The 23,864-nt window shown below is 33.9% G+C and overlaps 2 protein-coding genes across 2 annotated transcripts in view; both read left to right on the top strand.

Moving 5' to 3' along the window:
• LOC141483638 (uncharacterized) overlaps nt 1–23,864 on the top strand; it is a 565,103-nt gene that overhangs the window by 285,657 nt on the left and 255,582 nt on the right. The gene's annotated exons all lie outside the window — the stretch shown is intronic.
• LOC111511156 (aldo-keto reductase family 1 member A1) lies at nt 240–22,565 on the top strand. Its single transcript, XM_074178462.1, has 5 exons — nt 240–571; nt 7,483–7,496; nt 15,291–15,578; nt 17,067–17,317; nt 22,208–22,565. Exons 1-5 carry the CDS (start codon nt 445–447, stop codon nt 22,512–22,514), a joined length of 987 nt encoding a protein of 328 aa, XP_074034563.1. The 5' UTR covers nt 240–444; the 3' UTR covers nt 22,515–22,565.

Genomic DNA, 23,864 nt, shown 5'->3' with positions numbered 1-23,864 from the left:
GTCAAAAAATCATCCATTAATTATTTTTTTAAATCAAAGTCAACTTCTATCAGAGTACCGACACAGACCATTAAAAACATTACTTTCAGTAATATTTGTAAAAAATATATTTTTAAAATAACAATGACATTCATTTCAACGAATGCCCTTTTCTATTCACTTCATTCGTAAATTGACCTTAACCTTCATTGGTTATTTTATCCAAGAAAATCGATACACCCGGTCACTTACACCCTATGCAATTTTCCATCACGTTGGTATGGAGGTGCTGATGACAAAAAAACTGATAATTATAATTATCAACAAGCCAAAATTTGAAATTTGTAAACTAAAAATAAAGTCAAGTTGAACTATCCGCAATAGTTACAATAAAAATAGCACACTGCACTTGCCAACTGCTAGGAAGGTTATCGGACATATCGGTAAAACTTTTTTTGGAAAAATATGAAATCTATAAAATTGTCAAATGGAAGTGAAATGCCTTTAGTGGGACTCGGGACGTGGAGAGCTCAACCGAAAGAAATCGAAAATGCAGTTCAAATAGCTTTAGAAAATGGATACAGGCATATCGGTAAGTACTTATTTTAGAATTTTCCTTCATCCATTCCTTCGTAATAAAAAATATATTCAATACCTATAATTATCAAATAATTTTGAAATTTTTATCCCATTCTGAAATCCTCAGAAACATTGTAATGTATTCAAAACTGATCAAGAATAATTGAATTCAAAAAAATACTTCCAAATTTCAAGAATTCGACTGAATTTATTAATCAATAACGAGTTGATAATGAAAAACTAGAACATGTCTGCTTGTTATTATTTCTTTCAAAGTCTAGTCTTTAGACAGGAATAGCTTCTTTCTTAGTAAGTATATTTTCTCGTTTTCTATTACTTCCAAAAAACATTATTCTATAAATGAGAAGGAAAAAAAGGGAAAAAAGGGAGAACACAAATGTTAACAAATTTCACATAACTTTTTAACCATTGAAAAATCTATAGAAATAAAATAGCGCATCACCTCTGTTTTCACTGACGTGACGTGACATTTGGTTATTTGGCGAATAAGTCTTTGTTATTATTTATAGAAAATCAACGAAAAGTTTAGTATATTTCAGCAGGAAAACCTGAATGAATAAATTTTTGAAGGCTCACCTGCGGTTATAAACTTGAAAATTGATATTAAGTTGATATTCGTCATGCAATGGCTTTGTGGATTGAACTTTTAATGGAGGTGAATATTATTGTTTAGGGAGCCCATAAAAAATGGTCACTATCATCAAAAATAATTTTTAAATATTAGTGAAAGCACTCTCAGTTCAACAAGAAGCAGCTGACGTTCATAATCCTTGTGAGTGATGCACCAAACCCAACTAATACATATAGAAAAGGTTTTAATATACTGTACTGGTATAGCAAATAATGTGGAACAATAACAAATTGAGAAATAAACAATATTCTAATTAGAACACCTAATACGTGCCAGGACAGCTCTTTTCGATGTATGCCGATCTTATGTTATTAAAACATTATGTAACATTGAGATAGGGAAGGATTACGACGAGGATCATGTAATTGAAACAAGGTAGATCAATTTGAGTTATTCTGAATAGAGGAAGTTTTTCTACGAAGTCGTTTCATTCCGTTCCTTATAAATGAACCTGAAGTGAGTTTATTACATGGCGATCCTGCCAGGATGATTCCAGGATTACCACGTATGTTATTAACGGGTAGATACTGAGAAATAGAGACGAGTTGCATTTGACATCTTCCAACATGGGATCCACAGAGAGTAAAGAAGAAGTAATCATAAGCCAAGCCGGGAACAGTGGTGGAGTTTCAGCTAGCAATGGGTTCTCCGTTTCCGAAGTACTAGGCATAGTAGCTTTCGCCTGTTTCATTTTGGCACTCGGCGCATTTCTAATAAAGAGGTGCCAGAAATCATTAGAAAAGAAGATAAGAAGAGAGATAACGAGGAGTCAGGAGTTGGTATAGGCGTAAGGAGTGAGAAGAAAACGAATTTCATGGGTGGTTCACGCATTCCAAAGTGAAAACCAACAACAAGTAGAGTGGAAATTGGATGACACATGGAAAGACATTTTAAGGTCGTATTTATTTAGTATAAGTTTGTGTATCAATATATCGATTTATTTTCGTCTTTAGCGTAGCAAATGAGCATCATAGACTTATTTAGATACTCGTTTGAAGAACTCAAAGTTTTTAATAGGAATTTAAATAAAGATAGCAAAGAGAGGCGAGTCGATCTAAAAGCTATAAATCGCAAGTTTGAAGAATTAAATAGGATTGAATCAGAGTTAAATGAAGTGAAAAATAAATTCAATGCGGGCCCTAAAGATGCAGATATAATTCAAAAAGTTAAGTTATATGTTGAATCTTCAAACAAATTATTAGTCGATATTCGAAATACCTTAGAGACTAGATTAGCTAATATTACAGAAATTACTAGAAGTTTTACAATAATGGGTGAAAAATTTGATCTCAGAATAGCGTCAAGCTTATTGCCTATAACCGACAATTCGGAGGAATCTGTAAAACAGTTAATAGATGCCATTGAATTATACGATAGTCTTTTAGACGATAATGGAAAAATAACACTAACAAACTATGTCCTTAAAACTAGATTGTCACAAAGTGCAAAGATGAGATTAGAGTCGTCATATACGTCTAATACTGATTTAATTAAAGACATCAAAACACACTTGTTGACAAAGCATTCTGCCGCAAGTTTATCAGTTGAATTACATAACGCAAAACAAAAACATAAATCAGTGAATGAATTTGGTAAATCAATCGAGGAATTACTGGTCGATTTGACAATAGCGCAAGCCGATGGAAATGTCGAGGCAATGAAAATTCTTAAAGTTGCGAACGAAAAACTGGCAATTCATGCTTTCGCGAACGGACTGCGAAGTCACGATCTGGGAACTGTCATAAAAGCTAGGAACTATAGCGCTTTGAAAGATGCTATAACGGGAGCTGTAGATGAGGAATGTACGGGAGGTGCAACCTCTTCTTCGCAGGTGTTTCACATGCGAGGGAACTCAAAACTTAATAATTTCAACCGTACGAGTCGAGGATTTCAGCAGAATAATAGGGGAAGACCAAATTTCAGTACCGGACAATTCAATAACTCACAATCGAATAAGATCAGAGGAAGTAGTTTGCATAGTAAAAATAATTTTAGGGGTCGAAACCAGGGACATTTTCGCGGAAATTTTAGAGGGCGTTGGAATAATCACAACAACCAAACTTTCAGTCCATCTCGAAGAGGGTTTTTTATGGAAAACGCTCAGGATGCTGAATTAAACAACCCTTCCCCGCAAGCTAATCAGTTTTTTCGGTCGAGTCAGTGAGAATGTAGGTGATTATAAGGTTTTAAGTATGAATGGTCTTAATTATGTATGTATGAAAAACGGAAAAAGTGAGTTGAAATTTTTATTGGATACGGGTGCTTCGGTAAGCGTAATTTTTACATCATGTATAAATAAAAATCAGTTTGTTGATACGACAAATAGAATCAAAATAAACGGCATAGCGGGTTTTGTCTTCACGCAAGGCTCGGCTAATATTACATTAGAACTATCTGACGTTAAGATAGGTCACGAATTTCATGTGGTGAATGACTTTGGTAGTGATATGAATGGTGTTATTGGGTCAGATTTCTTTGTCAAGCACTCTGCAATATTAAACTACGAATTATGCACATTCTCTATATATATAAACAATCGGAAACTGTCGATTCCACTGCAATCCAAGTATGAAAATTATATAACGATTCCACCAAGGTGCGAAATTATTAAATATTTGCAAGTACATAACTCAGATGATTGTATTATCATACCAGAAGAAATTTCAGAAGGTGTTTATACTGCGGGAATTATCGCAAAGCCTCACAACCACATTATACCTGTTAAAATTCTGAATATTACGGATAAAGAGGTACACTTGAAAAATTTTAGGCCCAAAACTGAAAATATTTCAGAATTTGATGTTCATACTTTTGGAAACACACACTTTTCAGTTGAGCGTATAGATAAGTTACTCAACTCCATAAATACCAAAGGTCTTAATAAGCAGGAAAAAATAGCTATTGATAAAATCTGTGCAAAATATGCGGACGTATTTCGCTTTGAAAATGACCCACTGACGGTGACAAATGTCTGTAAACAGACCATACATTTAAAAAAGGATGCCATTCCGGTATACGTAAAACCATACCGGTTACCGCATTCGCAGAAAGCGGAAATAAATAAACAAATTGACAACATGCTGTCAGAAGGAATTATAGAGGAAACAAGGTCCGAATGGTCGGCACCATTGTTAATAGTACCGAAAAAAGAGGATAGTAAGGGTAATAAACAATGGAGGATAGTTATCGATTACCGTCTGTTGAATAAACGCATTGAGGATGACAAATTTCCATTACCTTGCATAGATGAAATTTTAGACTCACTCTCCGGAGCGATGTACTTCTCACATCTTGACTTATCTCAGGGCTATTATCAGGTTGAATTGGATGCAACATCTAGAGCTTACACAAGTTTCACAACCGATAAAGGTCAGTATCAAATGACGAGATTACCGATGGGGTTGAAACTGAGTCCAAGTGCTTTCTCTCGAGCGATGACCATAGCAATGTCAGGGTTAAATTATGAGAGATGTTTCATTTATTTGGACGATTTGATAGTTTTCGGGAATAATTTGGAAGTTCATAATCGGAATTTGGTAAAAACTTTGCAGCGATTGAGACAGGTCAATTTAAAACTAAATCCTTACAAATGCGAATTCTTGAAAAAACAGATATTGTATCTGGGTCACGTGATTTCATCTGAAGGAATATCTCCAGATTTTGAAAAAATACGTGTTATACAGCAATTTCCGGTTCCAAAAGACTCGAATGAAACTAAACGGTTTGTAGCATTTGCGAACTATTATAGGAAGTTCATTCAGAATTTCGCGGATATCGCAGCACCGCTTAACAGATTGTCAAAAAAGGGTGTAGTATTCGCTTGGAGCGAAGAATGTCAAAAAGCATTCGAAACGCTAAAGCAGGCGCTGGTACAACCACCAATTCTCGCATATCCTGATTTTTCGGAATCAAACGTTTTTAAATTACGTACCGATGCCTCAAATTTGGCTATCGGAGCAGTTCTGTCAAATTCAGATGATAAGCCGGTGGCGTTCGCCAGCAGATCGCTGAATAAAGCTGAAGTCAACTATTGTGTGATAGAGAAAGAATTACTTGCTATTTGTTGGAGTGTGAAAAAATTTCGTCCTTATCTTTACGGGAAAAAGTTCATTATCCTTACAGACCATAAACCATTATTATATCTTTTCGGTATGACGAATCCTTCAAGTAGACTAACGAAATTTAGGTTAACACTAGAAGAATATGATTTTACAATAAGTTATGTTAAAGGAAAAGATAATGTAACGGCTGATGCATTAAGTCGTATAAAAATTGACTCCGACGAACTGAAAGAAATGTCAGTTAATTCCTGTCAAGTCATGAATGTCGTGACAAGGGCACAAACGAAGAAATTGGGCAACAATTCACGGGAAAAGTCCAATATCTCTTTCGATAACAGGCCTGATCATCCTGGTGTCGTAGAATTATTGAAACCACCTAAAGAATTTGTTCAGTTGTATCCTTTGTCGAAAGTTGAGTTTCAAAGAAAAAAACGTTCTGAGTGTAAAATAAAAGGGAATATATTATATGATGAAAAGGCAAATACTATTTATATGAATCAGGATGAATCTCGATCAGCGACTGCATTCGGTGCATCGTTGAGAGACCTGAAGGAAATTTGCCAAGAATATGGAATTCCAGAATTAGTTATAGTAAAAGAAGATAGATGCGCATCGTTATTAAAAAACATTTTGGAAATTCCCAATGAAATTCGAAAGGCAGGTATAAAAATAAATATAATAAAAGCTCAGCAACACATAACTAGGAAGGAAACCCAGCAATTAATTTTGAACGATTACCACATGTTACCAACGGGAGGGCATGCTGGAATTAATCGCATGTATAACAATATTAGAAAACTTTACTTTTGGTCTGGTCTCCGAAAGGATATCGAAAATTTTGTAAAACGTTGTGATGACTGTCAGAGATATAAGTACTCAAGACCGCATCGGCAACCAATGAAAATAACCACAACGGCTACCTCAGCGTTTCAGAAAGTTTTTCTTGACTTGGTGGGCCCTTTAGACCAAGACAGGGAAAATAACCGATACATTTTGACGTTGCAATGTGAGTTAACAAAATTCGTAGAAGGGTATCCATTAGAAAATAAAGAGGCAGTAACAGTCGCGAAATCATTCGTAGAAAATTTTATTTTACGATTTGGTATTCCAGAACAAGTTGTGACAGACAGAGGCACTGAATTTCTAGCGTCGACCTTCAAAGAGTCGTGCAAACTGCTAAAAATCGAACAGCTGAATTCAACGGCGTATCATCACGAAACCATTGGAGCATTGGAAAACACACATAAAAATCTAGGTGATTATTTACGCATACATGCATCAGAGCATCCAGACACCTGGAGCTCATGGATACCATATTGGTGTTTTGCATATAATAATACAGTGCATACGGAAACTCGGTATAGTCCATACGAATTGGTTTTCGGCAAAATGAGTCGAGTACCATCGAGCATTGCTACACAAGTCGACCCTGTATATAATTTCGATGATTACCCAATTCAGTTAAAATTTAGATTGCAAACAGCTTGGAATGACGCGAGAAATAATTTAATGGTATCAAAATCGTTACGAAAACAAAAACTAGATATTAAAATTAATCCTGTTAATGTTAGGATAGGTGATAAGATATTAGTAAGGAACACATCTTCAAATAAGTATGATCCTATCTTCAAAGGTCCTTATATTATAGTAGAAGATAAAGATCCAAATGTTGTAGTTAGAATAGATAATAAGCTGGTAGAAATACACAAAAATAGGACAAAATTGTTTATTGAATGAAAAAAAAAAAATATTGTTTAAAATTTTTTTTTTCGTCATCGGGGGGAGATGTACTGGTATAGCAAATAATGTGGAACAATAACAAATTGAGAAATAAACAATATTCTAATTAGAACACCTAATACGTGCCAGGACAGCTCTTTTCGATGTATGCCGATCTTATGTTATTAAAACATTATGTAACATTGAGATAGGGAAGGATTACGACGAGGATCATGTAATTGAAACAAGGTAGATCAATTTGAGTTATTCTGAATAGAGGAAGTTTTTCTACGAAGTCGTTTCATTCCGTTCCTTATAAATGAACCTGAAGTGAGTTTATTACAATACTAGGGGTCGGCAAGTAGTTTTAGGTGGGGTCCGTATACTGTGAAAAAAATGTAATGAGGTCAAGAAAAAAACAACTGATAACAATGACGTGCTACCCATGTATTATTTTGGTTGCAAATCAAATTTTGAATTATAGAATAGAAGAAACACAAATTAATGTGAGAAACTACACCGACGGTCTTGAGACAGTTTGGTTCTCGAGAGAAACAGCAAATTCGAAGTGGACGTCCGTTAATCTCGAACGATATTTATTTTTCAAAAAATTCATCTTTGAGAAAGATGTTTCACATAGGTACGTATGTCGAGCTAAACATAGTGGCCAAATTTATTGCTACTTTCTTGCAATTTTCATGTTTTTTCGGAACATGTTTGGTCCAAAATTCTCATTAGGATACCGTTTTATACATTTGCAAGGACATATCTTCTTGAAAATCGATTATATTCAGTTGAGGTGATAGCTTTGACAGATTGAACAACTTTGCAGCCACATCTGTCCATTCTGCCGCTACGTCGTTCCTAAGATCGGCCAGAAATTTCCCAATAACTGCACAATGTCTTCTTCGGAGTTCTTTTTATATTCAAGAACTGTCGTAAAATTAATGAATTTTTGTTTTGCAATATCGTTTTCAAAGATATCCAGCATGCGACGAAAAGCAGACACTCTTTGTATCAGATCACATATTCATTTAAGATTTCCTTGTAACTTTGTGTTGAACGCATTCAAATATTTCAAAATATCTTTTAGGAAAGCCACAACCAGCATATTGCGCTTGTTTGTTATGAACTCAAAGTGCTTTCTAGCTTTCTGCGTATCTAAATTTCGCAAGATGAAGGTTACTTGTTCTTTAATTAGCCAGGCTAGATGGGAAACTATAGTCTATTTCAAAAGAGTGTAGAGTAATAAAATCTCATTGAGTATTCAAAAGCGCTACAGGGTGATCCGTCAATAAATTCTGTCACTTCCCTAGTCCGCATTGCAAAATTATGTCGTTTCATAAAGAGCAGGTAGGTATCACCCTGTTTTAAGGGATTTGTCCATTGTTATCGACGGATAAATACTGAGCCAGAGGCGCGCTAGTGGGATAATTGCCAAAAGAATATGCATTCATAAAAATTATATTAAAGGAAATAAAAATTTAATACAGCAGAACAGTGTTATTAAAAAAATATAAAATGTAACAATAAAATATATACGAACCGAAATCGGGAAATACTCACAAACACACACGAACGAACTTTACGTATTGAAACACTTGTGGGGACTTTAAATCAATTTATTCACAAAAACGACAAGAACTTTACTGGATACGTTATTACAATTTGACACTTGAACAATACTAAAACTGTGAACTTCCCTTAACGTTTAACAACACTCTATTTATACCCTAATTGAATGTTCTAGAGATTACTAGGTACAATTTTCGAGAACCTTCCGAGAAAATAATTATTCAGACTACCCTTAATTCTAAACCCTAACCTAAGCAAAAGTGTCACTGTCACTGATACACTGGTCTCTGTCCAGATTGCTTATCCCGCTACAGTATATTTACAATTCAATTAAATTATTCTACATCAGTATAGTCTTCATCCGAAGAACTGTCATCATCCCCTGGTGTTATAATTATAGGGTCAACCACCTGATCGACCAAGTTGTCCAGTTCCCACATTTTATCTTCCTCTTTTAAAACATGCTGGATTGCTTTTTGCCAGTTTTCTGATGTGATTTCCATAATGGCTTGATCAAACAATACCTTGACATCTTTCATTTTAAATGTGGTATTGTGCCTTGCAACATATCCTTTAACTTGTGCCCATATAAGTTCTATAGGATTTAATTCGCAATGATATGGCGGTAGGCGCAGCACAGTTACTTTATACTTTTCTGCTACATCTTCTACGGCATATTTCATGAAGCGAGATTTATGTTGTTTTACTATGGCTAGTAGTTCCTTCTTTACTGAATTCGTCTCAAACTGAATACCTTTATTTGACAGCCAGTTAATAATTTCTTGCTTTCTCCAAGCTGAAGTTGGTACCTTCTCTAAGCGCCTTGAATGGTAGCTTGCATTATCCATAACCACGACCGAATCAGCTGAAAGAAATTTTAACATTTCCCCGAAGTAGTCTTCGAAGACATCCGAATTCATGTCCTCATGATAATCTCCCGTCCGGCACGACTCAAAGCTTAACAAACCTTCTTTTAAAAATCCGTCTTCGCTTCCAATGTGAGCAATTATAAGCCTCTTCCCTTTTCCCGAAGGCACTTTAATACCCGTCGAAAGGCCTTCTATGAAAGCTTGGCGAGAACTTGTTATATTTTTATCTTGCCACATTTTTTTGACTATATAACCTTCGTTTATCCACGTCTCATCAAGATAAAAAATTTTCTTTTGCTCTCTGCGGTACTGCTTTATAGTTGTCAAATATTTTCGTCTCCAGCAAACAATTTCATCACTTTCCAGTAATAGTGCCTTTCGATTGTGCTTTTCCCAGGCAAAATTCATACTTTTTAAAGTTTTCCATAAAAGTTTTCTGGATATCAAAGGAATATCGTTATCTTGGCTTATCTCGATAAATATTTTTTCAAGAGTGGGTATTTCCTTTTTAAAATAAAACGAATGAACTTTTCTTCGAATGTCACATTTGGTGTCTTCATCTAAGATTTTTATTGGTCTTCCTGATTTTCTCTTGCATGGACTTACCTGGCCTGATATCTTTCTTTCTCGCAATAATTTAAAAATCGTGGACTGTCCAATTCCAGTCATTCGGGCACATCGCTCAACACTTTCTTGCACAGACAAACTAGGGTGATCGTGTTTTATGCAATCATATACATTTAAAATTATAACTTTTTCGCAAACAGATAGCGGAGAATTTTTTACACTTCTTTTCTTTGGAGTAAATGTCCCCATTTTATAACTTTTTCACTATTTCTATATCACAATATCACTGTACGTTTAATTGGTGTAGTAACAATTACTATTATAACTCGAATGTTTAAGACACCATTACAATATATTTAAACACCTGAGTTTAATAGGTATTGCATGATTGGTGGGCAGGGTCAAAAAGGGATTATTATAATAACATGGCACCTCGGAACTAAGTGTTAACCCTTTTTTGAGAAATCATGCTCAAGTATATGAACCCAAATTGCATATTAAATAAGTTTACAAGAACCACTAAAATTAATCTTAATCTTTTTTTAAGAAATTTTACTTACCTAAATACATGTAGGTACTTAGTTTTAGACCAAATTACTTCCCAAAAATGGCCTTTTATTATTATCTATGTCTGTAATTTTTAATTTACTTTAATTATTAAGTTTAATAATCCTAAGATTTGCCTACGCCCATGGACGACAACGAAATTCAGGCAAATTTTATGACACTTCATGATTTATTACTCTACACTCTTTTGAAATAGACTATAGGTACTTGTAAAACAGGTTAGCTAGGAAACTCAAAATAAAATAAGTACTTATAAATTATATGTGGCTTAATTTTTTTTATTTAATTAGGGTATTGTATGCCTTATCTTCGTACTAATTTATACTTGGTATACTTGGCGGTCCGAGGTTCGAACTTTCGCGGTCCGAGGTTCGACCTTTCGCGGTCCGCCTGTTGCAGACCGTTGGTCTATACATATTATATATACTGAAGGTCATCTATTTACTAATGTTCATTTTGGAGAATGAAACCTTCAATAATATTTTCCATCAGGAGCATCATCATCTTGCAGACTCCACCATAATCTTTAGTGCACCTTCAGCATAATTTAACTTTTTTACTCAGAATACGTAAGTAGGCATCATGTTCATAAATAACTTGTTCATACTTATGATGCACTGTTTGGAACCTTTGGTGTAGTAATGAATATTACTGGAGTTTTTTGTTCATACTTATCCAATCATGAAATTTTTTCTCTGATATCATATTTATAATTAACAACTGAATCTACGACATTGCAACTTCAAATTAAATAAACACAATAATATTATAGCTATTTATGATACGAGTGTTAAAATAAAACTTACTTTCAACGTTCAATTGGTATATTTTTGTTTATCGAATTTATTGACCATCATTTCACGAGGGCAGGTAGCCTGACTTTTTGATAATTTTTCTCTCTTGCTGACAATTGAAACCGTTTTTGTGTTTATGAATTTCTATTGCCCCTAATTGGGCAATAGAAATAGAAATCATAAAATAGAAATTCTACCAAGCACCTGAGTCTCTTCAAATGCAATCCCGAAAAATCAGCAGTGGCGGGAAATACAATCAGAGAAGGTACCCGAAGTATCGAGATCAAAGTGTTTGTTAGAACTCAGACCTATTAACCAAGGGATGCCATAGTAATTTGAACACTCAAAAACAATTTCAATCGACAAGAAGAGAGAAAGAACATCCTTGAAATTTGGCTACCTGCACTAAATTACATGAGCCATTTAATTCAACCAATTCAAACGACGCCACGCCCACCACCAATGGGCCTGTTGGCGAAACGGTGGAATAGGATTTACAAAATTTCACTAGTTCGGACTTCCATTGTCTACTATATAAAATGATTTGTTGGTATCTACAATCGTCTTCGGGTGATGACTGGACTGATTCCTCCGAGAGATGACTATTTATGGGTCATTCGGGTGCTTTTACCTTTTACCTACCCCCTCTTTCCTCTTTCCGCTTCATTGGTTTTGGGTCACGACGAAACGTCGTGAACTAACGTGACTTGGAATCTCTACACTTTTTTATTTTTTATTATTTTCTTTTTTCATTCCTTTAATTTTTATTTATTCAATTATTATATTTTTACTTGTAGGTTATGTCACTATCATTTCATTTCAGGTTTATTGTTGCTTAATATAATTGTTATTTTCAACTATTCTTTTTTAATTATTCTTTTTTACTTGTTTCAGGGATTTCAAATCATTTTATATAGTAGACAATGGAAGTCCGAACTAGTGAAATTCATCACGAAACATTGTCAATCACCTTCAAACAAAGGATTTACAAAATTTCATTCGTTTCTAGGCGAAACTCACAACACAGTAGAATAATACAATCAGTAGGATATCTTAACACGTGATCCGCCCGAGTTGCCGGGGACTTTCAAACGCTCTTAGGATGAGATTATCATCCAACGCGTTAAGTACTGTAGTATCGAAGGATTTGACGGTACCACGAACATCGGATTAGTTATAATAAACGGTCGGAAATTGATATTGAGTTCAGTTTATTCGCTGTTGTTATTTATTATGGTTTTTAGTTTTTGTAGTTGGCTATAAGTAATTTACCACAAAATATTCTATAATAACCTTAAATTTCGTTTTTATATGAGCGCACGCCTATGGTAAAAGAACGAAATTGGCTCCACACTTCGTTTCATTAATGGTTGACTTTTACTATGCTCTCAATAGCTTCAATATATTTAAACCAATATCTTGAAAACAGATTTTAAAACGATTTCCCACAAACGTAAAAAAATGTCAAGCGATCGGTTGTTCAACTAGTTTAGTATTTGGGAAAAAACTGTTTGAGTTCCACTTTTCTATCTTCTCATGAAAACCCAGTTTGTTTAGTTTAGTATATTGTTTAACATGACACCAATCGTTTCGAAAAAGATAGTAATAGCTGCTGCTAATAGTCGCGTTATTTTCGAATGAGACCAATAAGATACCATTTATAAAAATATGAATGTATTCAACTAACTATGCATCAGACAACGCATTTTTAAGAATTGCCTAGGAATAGACGACGACGATATATTACGGCCAACAATGGGGAATGTTCCTCCTGACGAAAATCAAGTAGTTTTCATAAAAGAGCTCTAAAACAACGCATTTTAAACTTATCATTTCAACCTTTTTCCTTAAAAAATTATTTAAATACCTAAAAAAGAGGAATGAAATAATGCATTCAACATTTAAAGGGATTCGTTTCTATTTCACCATTTGGCAACATCGGTTATAGCTAATAAAGGACAATGAATCTGTTACCTGTATGAGACAAACAAAGATGACATATTTCAGAGGCGTGCTGTTCTGTTTACTTATGTTCCGAGTTCCGAGACATTCTGTGACATGACATTTTGTGCACCTAACCTATCTTCCTCTATATAAATAAATAACAAAACAACTGTTGTTTATGTGGCTTATGGTATTGAATTATAATTTATATTTTGCCTCAATTGATGATTTATAAAGATAATTTTCCTTTTTTAAAGCAGAATATCTAGGTACGTATAAATTATTTCAACTTGATATAGGCGCTGTTGCCAATATGTGAATTAGAAACAAATCCCTTTTAAAATTAAAACCCAACACTTGAAACATCAATTTGAATACTTTTCGAAGTGAATTTGAAAAAATCATGAATGTATTTACAACCCAAATTGAGGAACATTCCCCATTACGAAACACACTCCACATATGAGACATGTAATTAGTGTGGTAGGAATATAAGTAGTACGTTAAGATATACTCCAATAAACGTAGTATTTTCCTCATAAGTCCTCAGAAATAGCTTTGAGGTTGATGATTTTTCAATTTTTTTATATCATTTAAAATCAGATACCTCCTGAAGTGGGGACAGAATTTTTTATAATAAGTCCATACATACGCCTAACATATCTTGTTAGGCCTTTAGCTAATCAAGTTTATTGTATAAGTTTGATAATGTCCGTATAGGACGAAACTGCAGTAACGTTAGTTACAAATAAAAGTGGTAAAAAACAGAAAGTTTAATTTATCTTTTCTTCATTACCACGTAGCCGTTACTATCACGTAGTAACGACTACATCCATCAATTTATATAAGGTAAACATGTAACGTAAAAACTAGTTTTAATTTTGAAAAAGTAATGCTTTCTTACTTAGAACCAAGAGTGTACCCAGCCAATCAGTAGGGAAACAGGCAACTCACAATTTTTGGAAAATGGAGAAAGTGAAGCCAAAGATTTCGTAACATTTCGTAACAACTCCGTAACAACTCTTTCCCTTTTCGCTGCTAAATAATAGCTAGCCCAACATAATGATCTAGACATTAAATAGACCCCTTCTGTCTATGACTGGATATGACTACGGCAGAAGTGTGGAAAATAGCTGTAGTTGATAAAAAGGCTGTCTTCTTGAGCTTTCTGAGATGGTTGAATAAATCAGATCTCCAACAGCATGTATTTTTCCTAATGCAATGAAAAAGTTTTGTGATATTTCCATATACACTCCTTGCGAAGTGGTGTCATTAGAAGTTTTGGTGTTGGAGTTGAAGAGTTATTAAAACTTTGAAACCAAGAATTAACTTTTAAAAAAATATTCTATGGGTAGTCTTCCTGTAACCTTCCTGTATAAATAGCAATATTTAAAAAAAATTAATTATTTGCCTAGATGTATCATACCCAGTGTTATCATACAACTCGTACAAATTGAAAAACTTCAGAATTGGTGAAACAGTAATTGAAATTTTTGAGTGTTAAACCTCCAATTTTTATTGATATGTAACAAATATTAAATGGATTGAAAAGTTCTTAGGCTAACAAACAGATTGGGCTACTAGTATTAAATCCATATGATTTTGAGTTAATCCTAACCTTCAAAATACACGTGTGCAAATTTGACAGCTGCCGGACTATTAGTTTGTGGGATAGAAAATTTTGAATAGCTTTTTTGTAGTAGTTACGAAAAAACTAAAGTTTGTGAAGATCAAATCGTAACGTGTAGTTTATGAAATTGTTATTATTACAAACCTTTCTAACCGCCGCTCTATCTATTACTAGTATACGCAACCCCAAGATTTATGAAAATGTTCAATTTTTGAAAAATCAATTGTTGGGAAAACAATTGTCTTTCCACTTCTTTTGATAAATAAAGAATCGGAAACTTACCAAAAGATTTTGTATAAATATAGATCACTCATAAACTAAAGAGAATTGTGCAAGTTTCGTTATCTTTTCAAGCGCAATTCCGAGAATGTTGTAGGTATGATGAAAATTTCTATCTTTACAAAATATAAAATAATTTTCGTGTGTCTTTTCTTTCAGTTACCAAACTTCGGAAATAGGCCTAATGACGTGGAAAAGTTCATCAAATTGTCTTTGTCTAAGTTGAATTTGAGTTATTTAGATCTATACCTTATACACATGCCATTTAGTTTTCACTGTGATAAATCGGTGTATGCACCGCTGACTAATGAAGATGGGACATTCAGTTTAGACGTTGATAATGATATCATTAAAACATGGAAGGTAAGCAACTCAGTAATTGTTAAACATTCAATGTAGTAAAAAACAACGGAAATGTGGGCTATTCGATACCTCAGCTGAAAAATGTTTCTATGCAGAACTGCAACATTCTTCTCAACGCGCGCCTGGCCCAGTTGTATGATCATGATAAAAAATAATTGTTTTTTATCCATTTTATTACTTTCTTCAACTGAATCGGATTGATAAGGTATATCTTTATCAATAGTAAGACCACAAGAACTCAAAATTTTATTGATAAATTTCCATTTTTAACAAAAATTTCGTTATTCAGCAATACCATGAGAACAGTGTGATAAAACTACGAGTCTGTAGAACGAGTGGTTTCATCTGGTTGCTGGATCGGTATCGTTAAAAAATAATAAAGTTTTCAATTGAAAAAATGGACATTCATCTGGGAAAATTTTCAGGTCGAGTGGTATTGGTTAGAGTATTGCCTGTGGGGGTATTCAGGTGTGAAGGTCTAGTAGGCAGCTCTGTAGTATGAGAATGTCTGTCTGTCTTTGGTATTGGTGAAGATTATTTGTTGAAATATCATCAACTTAGTGCTCAATTTTTTCACAGATTTATCGGTTTGAAAACAATACTCCAAAATTTTTTGTTTTATTGGCACCTCTCCATTCGAGGATACTATAATTTATTTTGAGATTTTATAGGGGAGCCATATAACATTTCTAAAGGAGTTATTTTCAGAAGTTTCAGAACTTAATTTGGGGAAAAGGAATCTTCATTTTTTAGTTGGATAAATAATTTGTGAAATCCATATAATATTTTGATCAATAATTATGCCTAAATGTTTTGTATATCTCACTTCTAGAATATTTTCATCTGCAATTTCCATTGGCCATAAATTTGCTTAAGTTTTATTATATGTAAATGCTAAATATATTTGGTTTTTTTTAAGTTTACTGACAGTAAATTATAAGCAAACCAATTTTTCATAAAATTTCACATATTTATTGTGATTTTTATTATGTTTATTCAAAAGCCTTTTGGATTTAAATATTATATTTTAGTATTATGACAAAATTATGACAAATTGGGTTTTTCTTACTGTTTTTTACTGTATAACCTTCCACAATCTGAAAAATAAACAAGGTATGCATAAAAAAATATAATTGTTCACAATTGAGGCGCCGTTCACAAGTGAATTTTTTGGGTTTTGAAAACGGTAAAGAATTGTCTTCCATAAAGTTGACCATCTATAGAAAGGTGCTAAGTTTCGAAATTTCAATTTTTCAATTAATTATTTAATTTCTAAGCAAAATTCATAAATAGGACAAGTTACTGACTAATTGGACTCTTCAGTGGTTAGTTTTACGCAGTAACTTTTCAAGATGGTTTTTTCAGTTTGCCCTTTGTTACATACACCTCAGCAGATTCTCTATTAATTAAGCTTTGTTTACTTTTCAGATTCAAAGAACAATACAAAATTTGACTCCTCTACAAAAAATTTGGTTTTCGTTCTTGTAGGAAATGGAAAAACAAGTCAAAAGTGGTCTTACCAAAGCAATAGGTTTATCAAACTTCAATGCCGAGCAGGTGCAAAGAATATATGATTCTGCAGAAATAAAACCAGCAGTATTACAAATAGAATTACATGCATATTTGCAACAGAAGGAAATGAGGGAAACGTGTAAAAAACTCAATATTGCTGTTACAGCTTACTCACCTTTGGGGAGCCCTGGAGCCAACACACATTTTAGCAACAAATACAATTACTCGTAAGTACTTAGTTTTATTCAGAGAGTTGCAACTTAGAGGGATTAATCATTTATGTATGCACTGAAAAATGTAATATCAAACAAGAAGAGAAGGTAATTTGTGATTTTTTCCTCCAAAATTAGTAGTTCTCAACATGGACATAAAAAAATGTACTCAGCAAACCAATATCTATGACACAGGTTGTGTTGAAGTCGCTCAATTCCGCACGTAATACAACTGTTTCGGCAACTTTGTATATTATCATTACCGTTACATTAATCCGTATTTTTTTGTCCGTCAGTAATCATTTGTGCGTCCTACTGTGTTGCCACTTTTACTTGGAAATAATAAGATATAAGGGGTATTTCATCCATAATATCCGAAAATGTCTAAAGTACTGGAGTAACTCTTGAGCACTAATTGCTTCTCAGTACTTTCGATAAGATATTAAGTTAACTCATTCTAGTTCATTTCAATAAATGTACTCATATCCTGGCAATAATGACAATATTGAGGTCTATGAAATGTTTGGGGGGTAATTTCATTGCAAGCACCTCTTAATTCGATCTGACTCGCGCCTTCGATACAATCAACCCTGAATATCTAAAAATTAAATTAGAAGCGATGGGCATCAGAGGACCAATCCAGTCATGGATCCAATCTTATATGACGGGCAGGAAACTCAAGGTTCAGATTGAGGATGAGTTTTCTAATGAATTCGATACCTTCATTGGTACCCCTCAAGGAGGGGTGTTAGGCCCACTTTTATTCCTACTATATGTGAACGACTTACCCTCATATATAAATCATGGACGCGTATTCATTTACGCAGACGACACAACAATTATAGTTGCAGCTGATGGCCTATCTGAGCTGGAAATTTCAACACAAGCAGTCATGAGTAACTTCGCACAATGGTGCAAAAGAAACCATCTTATTATAAACGAGAAAAAAACTGTGATGATCGAATTTACTGCACCGCTGAAGAATGAAAACAATTTAAAACTATTAACTAGCACTAACACTATAATTTACTCATCCAAATGCACCAAATTTCTTGGAATAGAACTTGACCATAAATTGAACTTCAACAAACAAATTGACTGCCTATGTAAAAAATTGAATAAACTTTACTTCGCGATGAATAGTCTGAAATCGAATTTTTACCGATGTCAGCTGATTAACTTATACTATGCCTTAGTCTACTCAGCGATCAGCTGCAACATAATCGTGTGGGGCAGGGCGACCGAGATAACGAGAGTATTCATTCTGCAAAAGCGATTTATTCGCCTGATATTCAACTTGGACTATAGGGAATCATGTAGAGAGACTTTTAGGACAAATAGCTTGATGACTTGTACAAGCATTTACCTCTACAAGCTATTAAATTATACCCACCAGCACAAAAATAAGTTTCAAAAAAATAGTGATGTCCACCAATACAACACTCGAAACAAAAACAATGTCCACTTAAGCAAATTCAACCGTCTGCACCTGAAAAAATCTCCACTCTATGCAGGAGGATATTTCTATAACCTGCTACCAGATGAAATAAAAGCAAATGAAAATATAGTCAAATTCAAATCCACCTTGAAATCATTTTTGATTGACAACTGTTTTTATTCCCTAACAGAGTTTACTGAACAATTACTAAAATGAAATAACATATTCTCATCCCCTACATAGCACCAGGCATTTTATTCCCAACTCTACATGTACGAACTTTTAAAAAAATATGTATTGTATTATTGTATTGTTAGTATTTTTAGGTGTATTTTTCGTTTTTTATTAAGATGTATTGTAATTTTATCCTGATTCGCAACCGAACACGGTTATTAGACTTATCTCATGTCATGTAAATGATTCGAAGAGATCAATAAATCTATCTATCTATCTATCTAATCTGAACTTGAATTCTGGAATAGGTTGCAGCTGTGTATCATACACTTTATATTACTAGTATCTTCTGAAAAAAACCTTGGGGCGCCATATCAGGTGATCTAGTGGACCGTTCAAAGAGATAACGTCGGCATATCTATCGGTTTCTGCAATATAGGGCACCTCCTCATAATTGCTATTTCGAAAGTAGTTAAATGGCTATCCAAACCGGAGGATAGACAGAAAGGCAGATTTTTTGTGAATATTTGTATAAATTAAAGTCATTACACATTCGCAATTCATTCCAGAATTCATATGAGATGCTTGTAACCAAATTACCCCAGAAATATTCCATACTGTAAGAACAATATTCATTTACATTCATATTGTCAGTGCGTGAATGATGATAGGAACAAAAGTGAATTTTCAATAATTTTATATCAGGTTGTTTCAGAATTTTAGCCCCGAACTGTAATATCTCAGTGAATACTTATATTCGAAATGAGCGCCATTTGAATCAGTGCACTACTGCCAACGTAAAAGAGGTCATTTGATTCCGTCAGCAAAAAAAATGTGTACTTAGGATTCGATGAAATCCACGAAGGCCGCTTTTGCCTGGTCCTTATTGGCGAAGATTCTGCCGGTAAGAAAGTTATCCAAGTACTTGAAAAGATGGTGTTCGGTGGCTGAGGAAGAACTTTGACGCTCAATTCGCTATAGTGAATCACACCAGCCGCTGATCACCATACAGTAACAATGGTCTTTTTTGGTGGGTTTTCGCCTTTGAAAAGTGCCTGGGTGGCTGATCGGTTTCCAATCACTGTCCTGAACGTAGTAGGGGATCCACTTTTCATCACACGTAAAAACAACAGACCTCGAAACGTGACAATTTCTATCGATTGTTCAAATCGTAGGACACTCACTTTTCGAGCGTTTTGACCTGTCCAATACGTTTTAAACCATCAAAAACCGCATGGGAGCTAACGCCCTGTTCTTACACCATCCCACGCACCGTTTGTGACGGATCAGCAGGATAAATTTCCAGAACAAAATTTCGCAAAACAATTTCAAAGAGTGTGTTCATTAACACTACAATTGCCAAATGCCTGGTTAATTTTTAGAGCTGTTGCGGTAGTACTTTGCTTAATTTTAATTGGTAGAGAAAAACTGACCAAAAATCGCTCAACATTATATGACAATAAGCTGAAAAAGGCAAAAAAAATTAAATTTTGACAAAAATTAATAGAACCTTTGGTGTAGTAGTGAATATAACTGGAGTTTTTTCCTAACACCAAAGCTTTATTTTTAACACCTCGACACGATTACCATTTTTTAAAGAAAGATCTTCCTTTTGAAGACACGAAACACGTGTTGAACACGTGTTGAGGTGTTAAAAATAACTGTTTGGTGTAGAATAAATGTTTATTGAGATTTGGAGCTATAAAAACCCATGACATTAAAATGGAGAAAACTTTCGGAACAACCTAATATATGGAAACATGAAATATTATATTTGCGTGACATCCAAAATAGTCAAATACTAAATGTATGACCTGAGCCACTTAATTGGTGCAATAAGTTTTTTCAAAGATAGAAATTTGACTAGGGAAATGTAATCGGAGTTGAAAGAAAATGAGATGAACCGGATATAAAAAATATTCATCAAAATAACAGGTTATATCTGAACAAGATGAAGTTTATCCTCATTCAAGTTTTGCGTTCAAAATTCATTATAATCATTCCAACTAAAATGGCATGTGCTATGAATTGACCCTCACGATCACCATGTTTACTAAAATGGGATTATAACAGTGAAAAATGAAATTTATGCTACTGTATGATTTCCATCAACACATCATGAAAAAAAGGCATCAAATTACCTATGAATACTTCAATTTTTTTATTTTTGATATTAACAGTAGAATCTTTACTACCCTCGAAAAGTGAGAGGCCATAAATTTAAATAAATCTTCTTTGAATAACAAGAAGTAAGTAAAGTGAATTGTTACGAATATGTATAGTGAGCAGATTTGGCCCCGCCAATCGGCGGAAAGCGTGTCTTCTATTATAATAATAATAATCTATTTACTCAGATTGATTTGTATAACCACAGGAGCAGAAGTATAAATGAAAAAAAATGAAAAAGAGGAAAACGTCAATATACAATATTGAAAAGAAATAAAACTATACGAAATAAATAAATATATATATATATATATATATATATATATATATATATATGTACATTTTCAGAATTTCTGATATTTTCTGGGAGTGTATTAAAAAGTTTGCAGCCCTGAAACTTTTTTGGAAAAGAGCAGTGCGATGTTGAGTAGGTAATAATAAGTGGGCATTCCGAGTAGAGTGATTATGATAGGCTCTGTAGGCAGCTAATGTGTTTCTATTTCGATAGATATATGTGTTTTGAGAACGTACTGAAAGCAATAAAGAATCATTCCAGATGGGGTGATCAATGAAGCGAAGACTGATTGAGAACTAGTAAAAGTGGTTACGTTAAGTCCAAAATGAGTGGATCTGTTCAACCTTCCACCGCAATCCGCGAGGATTTGTTGTGGCTCTCACCTATTCAAACTCGACCAAATCAGTCCAACTGATTAGCTTATAGGCTGGGTGAACTTGCAGGTGAAATCGCAAGAGTAAAAATGTGTCAAACTCTGAAAACCTGATTTGGTCCACTATGGGGCAAGCATAAAGTATATGCTCAGCTATTTCATCATTTTTATTCAGAGATGATACACACTCTCTTCTAACAGTGCTAGCTTATGCATGTGATGGTTCGGACGACAATGACCCGATAAGTTGGGCTATTAGACGTAAATTTGTTAATTTATTTTATCTATTATCAGTACTGATGTATTTAATTATGTCCTGTAATTGGGTGTTACCTGTTGGGCAATAAATTATATTATTATTATCATTATCAAAGTTGTTGATGATTTTGTTTTTATTAGGTCTTGTTAGGTTTTGTATATCATTTTTTTATGTACGAATTCAATGCAATTATTTTTCAGATTAAACGATTTTCCCGACATTCTAGGCCATCCCACAGTAAAAAGATTGGCTGAAAAATATAACAAATCGCCAGGGCAAATTCTGCTTAAACATCTAGTGCAACAAAACATCATAGTGATACCAAAAAGTGGAAATCCTGAACGAATCAAAGCAAACATTGATCTGTTCACTTTCGACTTATCCCAAGAAGATTTAGAAACATTGAATAGCCTTGATAAGAATGAAGAAGGCAGAATATTCGACTTCTTATTTTTCAAAGGTGTAGAAAAACATCCTGAATATCCTTTCAAAAGAAGCAAAGCCTAAACCAATGGATAGAAACATGTTGATATCCCATTAAAATTTTATTTTTTTAGAGGTTTTTGTACATTATTTCAGTAGGATTTTCCAATCCAGGTCTATTTTGAAAGCAAACACCTATTACTTTATAAGTTGTTGATTAATTTTTTTCAGTAAATATGTTTGAATCAGATAAAATCTTATTTTTATTATCCTTTGAATATTACCTCACAATTTGTCGAGAATTGATAGAAGTTTGAGCGATCTTTGGAAAGGAAATGGCAATGACACCTCTGAAACCGACAGAAGACTCAATTCACGATCATCAAAGATAAACGTGGCTCTCCAAGGTGGTCCATTGCAAAGCCAAGCTTCGAAATCAACCTCCAAACGAGATTCACCCGCAGTCTATCTTTGCAGCTAACTGCAAGATGACAAGTTGAAACCAGAGCCCAAAAACAAAGCATTTATGATCCATCACTATACAGAGCTGTTTCGATCCACCATTGGACTCATTCATCATAATGGTAGGCTGAAAGACAAATGCATTGTTCGACCCAACTATCCAAGTTTAATTAGAAAATGGCATATACATCATTGTCTAAAAATTAATAGTCTTTCAACCTCAAGGTTAAATAATTAAATGGCGATGTGGTTCATTCATAGATGGTACTGACATAGTTAAAACCCAAGTAGGGGGGTAGTATGTATATATACAATAAACAGTGCTGTACACTCAATTGAAGAGTAGGTATTCAAATGATTTATTTAATTACTATTTTAAATTCCATCACTGTTATAAACATTCTTGTTTCTTGGATTTAAAAGTGGTACCATACCATAGTTTTACTTGGTGTACCATCGTAAAGTGCAATGGTACACTGATTGTATTATAACTTCGCAAAAGTACATTTTTTTCATCAACTCCATTGACAATGGGTGCGTCTAAGACAAGCCCTGCGATGAATGCAGTGAAAAGCGCTTTTCAATTTGCTTTAATTTTATCCAACTGCTGGATTCTATATTTACCGCCTACCACACTCAGTGGTGAAACAGCTTCAACTGCTGGAAATTGTTGGATGCACTCAATGAGTGATAATTTGTGATCTTACTGATTTTCAATCTGTGATATTACTGAGTGTCGGGAGTGGCAGGCGGGAAAGTACGTGAAGTTAACCAATTCCGTTATGATTGATGATATCTGTTTTGCAATTTGGATTAAAAAAAATTGCATATTTTAAATAACGTGGACAAAAAAAATTATTGATAATTGTGTGAATTGTTTAGAATCGCATCTGATACATTTCCACAAGAGCAGTAATGTCCTCGGACCCAATTTCCTTAGATTTCTAATGTCTTGTTAAGGGATTGGCCTAC

Source organism: Leptinotarsa decemlineata, unplaced genomic scaffold (assembly GCF_025532065.1).
Source record: "Leptinotarsa decemlineata unplaced genomic scaffold, Ldec_3_MD MMD2_tig00003798_RagTag_RagTag, whole genome shotgun sequence".
NCBI lineage: Eukaryota > Metazoa > Arthropoda > Insecta > Coleoptera > Chrysomelidae > Leptinotarsa > Leptinotarsa decemlineata.
The sequence above is the reverse complement of the archived record's forward strand: the minus strand, read 5'-3'. Positions and strand labels throughout refer to the sequence as shown.